General features: G+C 41.7%; 1 protein-coding gene across 11 annotated transcripts in view; it reads right to left on the reverse strand.

Annotated features, from left to right (window-relative positions):
- Positions 1-206: 206 nt before the first annotated feature.
- RAPGEF4 (Rap guanine nucleotide exchange factor 4) overlaps positions 207-13,248 on the reverse strand; it is a gene marked incomplete at both ends in the record, with an annotated part of 319,238 nt that continues 306,196 nt past the window's right edge. For 9 of the 11 annotated variants that reach the window (XM_082657692.1, XM_082657688.1, XM_082657697.1 and 6 more), the window contains 2 exons: positions 207-573; positions 3,446-3,500. In XM_082657692.1, coding sequence (XP_082513818.1) covers positions 446-573; positions 3,446-3,500 — 183 coding nt within the window. Of the gene's footprint in view, positions 574-3,441; positions 3,501-13,248 lie in introns of those variants that run through there. The other 2 variants (XM_082657689.1, XM_082657695.1) reach the window with 1 other exon arrangement.

Genomic DNA, 13,248 nt, shown 5'->3' on the forward strand with positions numbered 1-13,248 from the left:
AAATCAAAATGTTGAGTTAGAAATTATGAAACTATACCACCAACGATGCAGGCAAATAAATACCATTTGTAGCACATCTCATCCTGTAAACACTCCTAGAAAAAAATATCAGCTTGATACTTCTCTTGACAATGATATTTCTACCATACTCTTCATGTGGGTCTTATTTTATGTTTCAGCAAAGAAGATGGCACAACTGGAAATAAAATACGGTGACTACAAACGGGGGATTCCTAAGCTAGTGTGTGCAAGCTGTGTGCAAGTCAAAGAATTTCTTCTTTTGTCATGACGCTGGTAAGCTGAATGCAGCACTGAGATGTCTCAGGATGGGTTTTTGCTTGTTTTATAGAGTTCTCTAGTGACAATACAGTGAGTACTAGCATAAATGGCATTTTTGAAAGATTGTGGACTGGACGCAAACCGTTGTTCTGAGCACTTTAAATGTCTATGGTCGACGAGGCTCTAATCTGTGTGACATCTGTGATAAAGTTCTCTGGTTGTCAATCACATTTAATTGTCGTACGTAACTCCGGACATCCTGATGGTTTTTATTAGCCTGAGCTGCATCAGGATCTGTTGAAGAAGAGAGCAGGATTAGCGTTGCATAATATATGGATATAAGATACAGCCTTATTTACTCCAGCTTCTACGTTTATCATAAATTCCTGGGTTCCATCAAGACCTTTCAACATGTTATATTCATTGAAAGGTTTCTACTTGGATGTTCCATCTCCTCCCTCCCACCCTATTCTTCCCCTGGAATCACATTTCCTTTGCATTACATATTGTAAAAAAAAAAAAAAAAAAAAAGGCACCAAATAAAAGTGAAAGCATCGCCTGACAGCCCTGGTTATACATTAAAATTGTTTGCCCTTGCCGTCCCACCTGTGTCTCACACTCCCTTTGATCCAGATGAGGACTAATGGCATAGTTTTCATTAGCTCCTAACAAAAGCACTTAACACCTGGGCTGAACTGAAGCAAGCAAGTGTGAGACTAGTAAGTCCGACTCCCCTCATTACTTGCATACAATATACAGCATTATTGCCTAGATTGTGTGTTCTTAGAGACTGTCCATACTCAGAAAAAAAAAAGAAAAATCAACTCGGGCTGAAGGCATGACTTGTGCCCGACCTTCAATTCTCCGATGCTATTTGTTCTGAAATCCCAATTACCATTCTATTCTCATCCACTCCCCAAAGCACTCGAGCAGCAGAGCTATCTGAAGTTAACCAATTTCCCTAAAACTAGGCTGAAAGAAGAATCAAAGGCTCAGATCCCTACACAGCGAATAGACATGAATGAGGAAGGCCATTTGACAGTGGTGAACTGGAAACACAGTTCCCTTCAGAAGTGACTACGCAGCTCTTGCATGCTGATGCCATGTGGGGATCTGCACCCTGAGTGGCCGGATCTTCCTTTTTTTCTAGAGAAATGAGAAATCTGGATTTCTTCTCTGGGAATTCTTCCAGTTTTGAATGGTGACATTATTTCACAATAAAAGGGAAAAAAAGCTCCGTTTAGATCCAACACCTTGGCCATGGTCCCTGGGTGGCCTCTGCCCTGTGGATCCCTGGTGTGGGACACTGGGAGTGGCCAGGCCAGCCTGGACTCTGGACCAGTGTTCTTTCCGCCATAGCACACTGCCTTCTGCAGTCCATCTGTTCTCTTTAGATCCACACACCACTCCCAAAGACAATTAGAATGCCATCTGCATGAGGGGCGAAGGGGAGTGCTGCAGGTCTGAACGCAGAAAAGCAGAGAAAAGATACAAAGGCCCCCACTTGCTCTAAGAAGAAACTCATCAGTATAATTATCACATATAAATAATGCCGCAGTGTTTAATTTCCTCGCTTGTCACTGGCAGTGTACTCTACATTTACAATATAGTGTAATTACATTGTACATATTCCCACAATGTTTATGAATCTATTCTTATAGCTTTATCTATAGATTTTTGACTTCGGAGCTAAGCAGCTGTTGTTTACCAGCAGTTACTGATAACTTCAACAAATGCAGTGGAGATTTGTATATATAAAATTTCCCCCCATGTCTCTAGGAGATATAGGAGAACGTAGGAGTTACTTCCAAAGAAGTTTATAGAACAAAATATATTCTATCTTGGTTCTTCTCTGGTTCTTGGACCTCATGGAGAACCTTCTCAAGGCTTTGAACCCTCTTAGGCACACAGCATTTGTGTTTAATTTCAAGAATTTCCTAGAACCCCCTGAAGGGCCATGGATTCTAGGTTATAAACCTTTGTTGTGTAGACTGGCGTCACTTATATATTCTCATACTCACTTGTATAACTGCCTTATGATCGTGTCTTTATACATATAGTAAATCACTAGATGAAGAGATATGAGAGACTGTAATTCTGGCAGAATCCACATAAGATCAGTTGATGAGGTGCAAGCCTGCACCTTTTGGAAGGAAGAGGAGGCATAATCATTTGAATCAAGTTTTTAAAGACCTTGCTCCCCAAGTCAAGACTATTTTTCCTAGATTTCCCCCCCGGGCATTAAAAAATGAATGTTTAGCAGTTCTGGTATCCTGTGTTAGCAGACCCTCGCTTTGGGCCAGTCCTGTGCTAGGAAGAGCAAAGATAGCTCTGATGAATAAAACAAGAAGCTTTTAGTCTCTGAGCACTAGGTTTATTGGAGGGGATGGTACTGGTAGCCTCGAAGTCATGTCAAATTATCATGTTAAGTTAATGAGCCCAATGACTTCAATGACTCATACAATGAAGTTATTAGCACAAAACTTTCTAGGGGCTACCTTCTCACTCCCAGACCGGCTGCAGGGAGCCAAAGCTCCAGCCCCTACCCAAAGTCCTAGTCCAGAGGAGACAGTAGCACTGGCCTGGCAGGGTGATCTGCTGCGATGATGCAACTTAACTCCCAACAGTTTAAACTTGCTATTTATTATTAGTGACGCTTTTCTATTAAAGCATTGTATTATACCAGTTTCTGTACAGATTTAAGAAAAACACCTTAATTCACCTAGAAATTCTAGAAATATAATATGAATTCCTGCTGTGGGACCTTTTACACATGTACTTACAGACATCGATGCCTTCTCGCAACACCCCAAGAGACAATATTGTCTTTCCCAGTTTATAAACGACAGAATGAGTCATTACGAGTTGATGTGAGTTTCTCAACGTGAAGCAGTGAGTCATAAAGAGAGTTGGTTAGAGTCAGGATTTGTTGGCAATCATGCCTTAGTTGTCTATCCACTCTGTTAAGAGCAGATGAATTCTCTAAGTTCATTCATAAAATAATATTCTTATGGTTATTTTAAATGCAAGGCCCCTATCCCATGGGATTCGTGGTCCAAAGGGTCTCTGACACCATCAAATATTGTCCAGACTTCTAGAATGTCTCAGTAGCCTCACTGAAAAGGACTTAGCCACCAAGATCCATATTGCAGCGGCATTAACTTACTGAAGGGTTGGCTCCTGCAGTATCTCACCGTTCTGGCAGTATTTGCAATCATGCGCTAAAAAGAATAAAAAGAAGAACTGAAATGCAGGTAAACTTAGTGTAGAATCCAAAAAAGAAAACAAACCGTTATTTATTTCAGCAATACCTGGGAGCACAAGAAACAGCAGGTTCTGAGATGTGGATTATCTGGAGGCAACTGGTTGACGTCTAACCTGTTTAATCACTTGAAAGAGGCACCCACCCCCGCATGCCCCCCTCCCACGCATACAAGGTATTTGTCAGGTGAGGAATACTAGTGGCATAACTCTCCTCTAATTGCTTGTTCCTCAAGATGTAAAAAGCAGGCTGTCGTTCCTGAGAAATGGACCTTACTCCTCAGGACTCGTTTTTACCATCCTTTCTTGAGGTCACTGTGAATTTGCAAGAGAACCTGTAACTATTCTAGATCTGGAGAATGGTTAGCTTGTCAAGTTCCTCACAGTAAACAGGACTCAATAATGAGGTGTTTGATGATATTCATGGAACAATCATAGACATTCTATGGCCACATTTTTCCTATACACTATGCATTATTAACCTTTCTCATCTTCCAGCAAAAGTGTGTGTTTTAATGTTCACCTTAATTATGTGATTCCTTCCCTCCTTCCTTCTTCATCCTTCCTGATTATAACACTAACATGCATATTTTAGAATATCGTTTCAGACAGTAACTTCAGTTATATTTTGGTACATTTCCTTCTAATACTTTAAAAAATACATAAGCATGTTTTTCAAAAAACGGAAGTCATAACGTACATGTTTGTTTTGATCTGAATCTTTTCATATGGCATTATGACTTTTCCATGCCATTTGCATTTTAAAATCCTTTTTAAATAAGCAGGTATTCAGTCATGTGGATGGATCATAATTTATTTAACCTTTTAATTTTGTCATTAAGCGATCTCAATTTCTAAGTTTTGGTTGCCATAAAAACTTATAAGGAAATCTTTTGAACTGTGCTCAACTTAGTTAAAAACAAGAAAAGAAAGAAAGAAAGAAATGAAGGACAAGAAACGTAAGGAAAAATATCAGTGAGACTGAAGCACTGTTTCTGAATCACCACGTACATTTCTTGCTCGTGGTATTTTAAGGGTAACTGTGTAAACTCTCAGGACACGGGGACCCCCAGTCTCTGTGTAACATCTCAGGACACCTTTGCTCTCAAGGCGGTCCGCAGAGATGGTGGATTAATTCTAACACTAGCAGAAAATCTGTTAAGGCTCCAGCCGGGAAAAGAGACTTTCTAATCTCTGAGTGGCTATTTAATTCCAGTCCTTGCTTTTTTCTCTCCTGGAACCTTGGCTTGCCAAAATATAGAAAATGGCTCTGAGAAAACTGATGTAGTGTTAAAAAAAAAAAAAAAAAATCAACGAGAGGTTTTTTCATAGAGAGTTGGAACTTTACAAATATGTACAGGTGAACATTCATAATACCTCACTAAATACTGCTCTGAGGCCTGTGGCATGCACCAAGTGACATCTGTCTGCACTGGGTAATTTCTCACACACAAAGAGGCACTTGGAAAAGTTAGAACTTCACTTTCATAAAGGTTCCTGCAAACCAGGACGTCCGTTGATCAGCATGAGAAATATATTACAAATACCTCCAAGAAAATGTAACATACAATGTATAATTAGCCTCTGATATATGGAGCCCTGAAATAAACAGTAACTACGATAATTTTCCTGCTAATTTACTTTAAGTTGTTTTTTCGCTTCTCCAAGGGCTTTGCATTTGAAGGGCACAAGTATATTCCATGTAGAATTATTGTAATTCTTCAGATATTGAATGGAGTGTAATTACTGAAAACCCTGGGAAATGCTGCCAGTGTGCCCCTCCAAAGAATAATAAAACAATTAGCAGGGGTCAGAAACCTCTTCCTATACCATTTTGTAGGGAGTAATTGTTCTGCTTTTCAGTTTTGAAAGCTAAAACATTTCATTCTGACTTTGGTTTTGGACTGCTCTTTACAGCTATACTCTGAGGCTTCATAATTTTTAGCTCATTATGTAGTTTAAAACGTGAGAACAATTGTTTAAATCAGTAATTTCCAGCTCTGGAGTTCATTCTACCTTTCTAAATCTTTGATTAATTTTAATAATGGTTTTAATTTTGACGTATCCCTTTTAATTGTACTCAAAGATAACTTCAGTTTAACTTTGCAATCCAAATCTGGCTTTGCAATGAGGCCCATTCTTTCCCTTTGAGGTGGCTGCACAATAACGTAATATGTAAACCCTTAGTAACAGCACCCGGACTCTACTAGCACTGCTGGTCAATGCAGTTACAGAATGCTTTCACAAGGCCAAAGAAGGGTTAACTTGTTATCTCTAACCCCATCCTCTTTTGCACCCACTGACACATGCAATATTTAATATGCTGCTAACAGCGACAAGGTGCTTTCCTGGGGCTGCAGAAGGAGACTTCAGAAGGCCCCTTCTTCGTTTGTCTCCAGGGGCCTAAGGCCATCAAAGCCTGCCTACAAATAATGGCTCCCCACTGTTTAAAGGCATCAGCAACGAGGAGCTCATCATCTCCAAGGACAGCCCCTTGCAGTTTTAGACATGTATGACTACTGGACATTTCTTTATCATTTTGAGTCCAAGTCCCTTTTTTTTTCCACATCATTATTGAAGTATAATTGCTTTACAATGTTGTGTTAGTTTCTGCTGTGTAACAAAGTGAATCAGCTATATGTATACATACATCCCCGTATCCCCTCCCTCTTGCGCCTCCCTCCCACCCTCCCTATACCCCTTTGCTTTTCACCCCACTAATCCTAGTTCTGAACTCTGGAGGCACAACACATGTGTTTAGTTCAGCTTTAAGGGGACAGTTCTTTAAATACTTGAAGGCAGCTATCACGGACATCTCTTCACCCCCAAGTCTTTTCTGGTTCAGCCTAAATTTTCCCACTTTCTTCACCAGTTTCTCATAAGTTTGAGGTATCTTGTGGATAGTGTCTAGCGCGGTGCCCTACCCTAAGCAAATCACAGAGTGCAGAAGAAACACGATTTTCCTTCCTCGATCTAGATGATGCTACACACCGAAGTCCACGATTTAAAAAAAGCCACACTGCTGACATCTGAACTTATAGTGAATTAAACCTCTCAGCCCTCTTCACTGAGCTTCCTTCTCTATAGACATGCAGATGGTTTCTTGGACCAAAGTGGAGGGTTTTGCATTTATCTCCACTAAAAGCCATCCAGTTAGTCTTTCTATTCTTCCGCAGGCTTAAGCCTCACATGTCATTTCTGACGGCAGATGACTGTTTATTCATTGCTGTTCCCAGTGAAGGTTGGCAGAAACTAAGGTTAAAAGACATAGGCTTTATTACCCAACTGCCACAGCAGGGATGAAGCCAAAAGTTATACCCTAGGCTTTGTGGCGCTGCCAGAGCACGCTGGCCTGCCTGGAGCAGACCAGGCAACTTTCCTACCAGGCCAGGCCAGTGGGAAGATACCTGATCACTCCAAAGCAGAGCTTCTCATCTTTTTTCTTCTCCCATCCCAGCAAACCTGAGGTTATGGCATGCTCCTGTTAGTAACTGGCTTGTTAAAACAGTGATTTGTAATTCAGGGGCAAGGTGAGGGGAATGTGTTCCTTTAGAAGGCGCCTGAATCAGTGCAGGTGGGCAGTGTGAGCCCCTCTTCGCACCTGACCTGACTCTGATACAGCCCCACCCCCTGCTGGGAAGCCCCACCTTAGGGTGTGCTCGTCAGCCTGCCCTGGAGGATGCTAGCCAAGAAAGTGGTCCACAGTCAGAATGCCAGGCTTCCCCTTGGGAATCCACATTCCAAATTTCCCACAGCCACCACTTGCCTTGGGACTAATGCAAAGTACAGGTTTTCAGAGCTTCTTTGCAAGAATTAATATGCTCATACAGTTTTTCGTCTACAGGGCTGAGAAGTGGACCCAACTGAAAGCTGATGGACCTCCCTCTGGACGTGAACTCACACGGGGAAGCTCAGAAGGGAAAAATAAGGTAGCAAGAGAAGGCTTCTGTGACTACCCTCAGGTATTATTTATTTCTTCTTTTTCTTCAGTGTTTATGTATTTATTTGGAAGTAATTTCAAACTTCCAGAAAATTTGCAAGAGGAGTCCAGAGAACTCGCATACAACCTGGTGAATGACTCTTAACAAGAACAACCATCTTAAGGGCACTTCCCAGGCGTCGGGCCTGTCCTGTTCGGCAGCTCACCGGGACAGCTGACCAACGGTGAGAGTCTGATCTGGACGAAGGCGTAGACAGCGCATGCCCAGTGACACTGTGTCAGGTATTTATTTCTTTATCAAGCTGAAAACAGAGCGACTCAGAAGCAGATGTCCTGCCTGGGGCCTGAGTTGCACAGTGACCGGCACAAAGATGCTGTCCAGAGAGGGAGTGGCCAGCTGTACGCACTTGAGCCCGGCCCAGGAGAGGGGCCCTGAGGCTGTGGTCCCAAACACAGATCTCCCTCAAGCTCGGATGCAAGTAATTCCTTCTCCTTGAATCCAGTGAGGGGTCAGAGGGGGCTCTTCTCAGATGGGGTCCTCGGGGCCCAGGCCTCCCCATTTACCTTCTGTGGCACCCTCCCCTCGGGGGCAGGCTGGCCACCTTACACCTTCACTCCAATCCAGATGGTCGATGACCCAGCAGGCCTCCCCAGCCGTCTCTGGCTTTTCTGGCCAGCTCTGTATAGACTCTTGTGCCCCGTCTAAGCTCTCCTGTCCCTGAAGGGGAGTGGACTTTCATGTCTGTTTTTCAAGTTCAGGCCAGCAGGCCCTCCAGGCAACACCACCGTGCACTGTTCCTCTCCCAACCTCCTACGCACAGCCAGCTGCTAGACGAGCCTGCCTCTTCTTAGGCCACGCTCGCTCTCTGCTCCAAGTCCCTTGAGAAGGTGCTCCCAGATGTCAGGCGTCTTCTAAACGCCTGCCCTCAGACGTTTTTGTCTTTCCTTCTGTTGCCCCTTGAGATCTTTGCCCTCCTTGTTCTTAATGTTTGTAAATTGCTTTTTCTTTTCTTCTTTCTGCCCCTACTCATTGGACTCTGCCCCCGTCCATATGCCTGTCAAATCTAGGATCTCAGTCAACAACTCCTTGCTTACCACGTGTAAAACCACATTCGCACCATTCTGTTTATTTCACTCAGACCCTCATATATTTGGGACAAGAATTTTTTTCCACATGTATATCCAGAAATATATTTGTCTCTCACCTGCAAAGACTGTGCCCATGACAGCAACCAAGTGGAATTAAAGGCAAGGTGAGAACCAGAGATAAAAGATAAAAGGGCCCAGGAGCTGAGCCAGTCTTCACCGTATCCCTGAGGAAGAACCCCGGCCCCTCTTCTGGCCTACGGATCTTTAATATCCAGGAGGTGAGTGACACACAGATACAAGCATGTAACAGGCATGATGCTCATGGTATATTGTACATACAATGGCCGTGGGGACATGGCAGCTCAGGTGTCTGTGCAGGCGCTTGCAGAATATTGTGCATCTCTGAACGCAGGGAAGGACACCGAAGGGAGCACTACAGGGAGGAGGGTGGACAGAATAGTGTCGAGTGAGGAACAGAAAGCTAAGGGAGCCATTTTGCGTAAGGTATCGGTAACATAAAATGCTTGGGACATTCTGCTTAATCAGCTTTTCTGATAAAATAGAAAATGCTTTTGGATTAAATCTTTGTTACATAAATTCCTTTATAAATGCTTTAGTGTACTGTCCTATCTCACTAAGTCCAACACTGGAATATAATTGGGTTATTCTTTTACTCAACAAATACTTTTACTCAAGTATTTCTTGCATACTTCTGATATGCCAGACACCTTTTTGGGTGCTAGAGAAACCAAACGGATAAGATACTTGGTCTAGGACATTTACATTCTAGTGGAGAAGACAGGCAATGAAGAGGCAATAAAGATCATCTTAGAATGTGAAACCGGCTGTCAAAGCAAGGTTATCTGTTGAGATCCAGCTGTCTGGCGAGGTGTGGATGATAGAAGAATATTTGAAGGATGGTCGGGGAAGACCACTCGGAGGAGGGACACACGAGCTGAGACCTGAATGATGTGAAAGTATCAGAGTGGTGAAGACTGAAGGAAGACCATCTTGGGCAAAGGTAACAGCTAGTGCAAAGGCCCTGAGGCAGAAAGGAAAAGAAAGAAGGTTGGTCTCACCAACGTGGACTGAATACAGCGTAGATGAAGTGTGAGATGAGGCTGGATGGGGACTCAGGGTAACAAGTCCGGATTTGATTATATTTAACATGGTTTTAGTTTCCTCTGATACAGGAAGTTACCTCTCTTTGCGTTTTGCTTTTTCACATTTTTTTTTAAATTGAAGTATAGTTGATTTACAATATTGCGTTTGTTTCAGGTGTACAGCAAAGTGATTCAGTTATGCATATATATGTAAATATATATTTTTTCAACTATAGTTTATTACAAGATATTGAATATAGTTCCCTGTGCTATACAGTAAATCTTTGTTGTTTATCTTTTTTATATACAGTAGTGTGCATCTGTTAATCCCAAACTCCCAATTTATCCCTCCCCCAACCCTGCTTCCCCATTGGTAACCCTAAGTTTGTTTTCTATGTCTGTGAGTCTGTTTGTTTTGTAAATAAGTTCATTTGTATCATTTTTTTAGATTCCACATATAAGTGATATCATATGACATTTGTCTTTGTCTGGCTTACTTAGTATGATAATCTCTAGGTCCATCCATGTTGCTGCAAATGGCATTAATTTATTCTTTTTTATGGCTGAGTAATATTCTATTATATATATATACACACACACACACATATATAATATTTTACATATCTATATATACCACATCTGCTTTATCCATTTATCTGTCAGTGGACATTTAGGTTGCCTCCATGTTTTCGCTATTGTAAATAGTGCTGCTATGAACACTGGGGTGCGTGTATCTCTTCTAATTAGTGTTCATCTTTTCTGGATATATGCCCAGAAGTGGGATTGCTGGATCATATGGTAGCTCTATCAGTTTTTTAAGGACCCTCCATACTCTTCTCCATAGTGGTTGTACAAATTTACATTCCCACCAACAGTGTAGGAGGATTCCCTCTTCTCTACACCCTCTCCAGCATTTATTTGTAGACTTTTTTGATGGCCATTCTGACCAGTGTGAGGTGGTACCTCATTGTAGTTTTGATTTGCATTTCTCTAATAATTAGCAATGTTGAGCATCTTTTCATGTGTTTGTTAGCCATCTGTATGTCTTTCTTGGAGAAACATCTATTTAGGTCTTCTGCCCATGTTTTGATCAGGCTGTTTTTCGGTTATTGAGTTGTATGAGTGGTTTATATATTTTGGAAATTAAGCCCTTGTCGTTTGCATCGTTTGCAAGTATTTTCTCCCATTCCATAAGTTGTCTTTTCATTTTGTTTATGGTTTCCTTTGCTGGGCAAAAGGTTATAAGTTTATGTCCCATTTGTTTATTTTTGCTTTTTCTATTGCCTTGGGAGACGACTGACCTAAGAAAATATTGCTACGATTTATGTCAGAGAATGTTTTGCCTATGCTCTCTTCTAGGAATTTTATGGTGTCATGCCTTATATTTAAGTCTTTAAGCCATTTTGAATTTACTTTTCTGTATGGTGTCAGGGAGTGTTCTAACCTCATTGATCTATATGTGGCTGTCCCACTTTCCTAACACAACTTGCTGTAGAGACTGTCTTTCCTCTATTTTGACATCTCTTTTATTACTGTTTTGAACTAGTTTATACCCTTTATTGTTTTTTAATACTTCATGTGTTTATGTTTTATTTTCTTAACTGCATATAATCTCCTAAAAGCTAAGGACTACTTTTTGGATTTCTTTATATTTCCTAGCAAAATTCTTTGCCTAGACACTCTACACATATTTAATTGCTTTGAAAAAACCTAGCCTTTGGAACATCTGCATTTAGCCCAGTTCATGTATTCTATATAAAGAAGTAAACTTTCAAAGTCCTTTGGTAGATTTGAACACCTAAAGATTTTTATTCGGAGATTCTTTTTTCCATAGCTTGATATAAGTCCAGTGCTCTAACCGTGAATCTTGTAATAACGTTATTGATGATAGAAGACAAATTGTTGCTAATAATGTAACGGCATTAGTGATACAGAAATATAAGGGTTCAAAACATTTCTCTTCCTTTATGAATTAGCTTCTATTACTGTTTCCAGAAGGATAGAAGTTTGCCTTAGGCTTCTCTTTCCAAATAAAATGACTATCTTAAAATAATATTCATAAATAAATCCACCTAAATATGGGTGTGTCTGAAATAGAACCAACCTCCTAATACAGCAGCAACTGTGGCTATCAGCATGCTCCATGCAGCCTGGGGTAGTGGCAGCCGGCCAGCATATTATCCTCTGATCCATTGCTAGTCTACTTCCTAAATGTTATAAATATTCATGTATGCCATAGAGAGCTACAAAGGGCTTTATTCAAACATTTTTTTGAATATTCCTTTATGTTCCCCCCAAAGGAAAGAATGTCTGCTTTTTTTTTTTTTGGCATAAGGATCAGAGTGTGAATTCCCTTTTGTTCATACTCATAAATCCTGAAAACCAATATGCAACAAATTCTCTAATCCTCATTTCATACCTCAAGGGTGAAGAGGTTCAAAATAAAAATACTTCGGGTTGGCATGGTAGTTCACCGTGACTGTGCAATGTTGCCACCAAGAAAAGACATCTGTGCTCCCGACTACCCTGGTGACTTCTGCCCCTGGCAGGGGCTCCCTCAGGGGATACAGCCTACCAGCCCCACAAAGGCTGCCAGCTCTGCTTACCACCTTGGTGAGCACGATGAATGACTGGGAAGCTGCACGGACATGAACCTGAAAAGGGAGACAGACACATCCTTCCCCAGGAATGCAGTAATAACACCAGCCACTAGTGGGAGTTGTAAGTGGTGGTGGTATGGGGGCAGGGGTGGGCTAGTTTATGGGGAGAAAAGGCTGGAAAGTTGGCAACGAGTGCCAGGTGGTCTAAGCCCGGTTTAAAGAACATAATCAAATCTTTTTGAAACTCCAGTTCATTTTTCAGTAACACCTAACTCATGGAAGGGTAACTGTAAAATCCCACTTTCTCGTGGTATGATTTATCAAATGAAGTAAAACTGATCACTGCTGGAACAGAGAACTTAGCAGTATTCTTTCAGTATCCTTCCTCTCCTTTTCTTTCATAGTGATAGAACCCCTTAATTTTGAGTGGGGCACATAGATACCCAAAAAATAAGGACTACATATTCTAACTTTTCATGGGACTAAGTTTCTTCTGGCCAATAAAATGTGAGGCAAGGGGTGAGTGCGATTCCAGGTCACATCCTTACACGGAAGAAGCAGGTCTTCACGTTTTTCCTTTTCCCTTCCCTCTAGCTGAAACGGGGGTGGTGGTCCACCATCTTGGACCACGTGGATGGTGAAATGGCAAGACAGGAGAAGGCTGGACCCTGACTGCTTCCTGGAGCAGAGCTTCCATACTTGGACATTTAAGTGCGAAAGGAATAGACTTATCTTGCTTAAGCCAGGGCTAACTTAGGTTTCCATTACTGCAGCTGAACTGCTGTCTTAGCTCTACAGTTGCTTTCAATCGAAAGTGGACTTTCTCAGAGCAGGATGTGAAGGACCTCTCTCCTCACTGACAGGTATGTCAGAATCTACTGCTGTGGGCACGAAGTACAGAAACAGGGAAGGGGAATTCCCTTAACATCCACTGAATACGATCCTGACTCTTCCTTCCCAGGTTATGGATGAGACA

This window comes from Grampus griseus (assembly GCF_964374135.1).
Source record: "Grampus griseus genome assembly, chromosome: 7".
Lineage (NCBI taxonomy): Eukaryota > Metazoa > Chordata > Mammalia > Artiodactyla > Delphinidae > Grampus > Grampus griseus.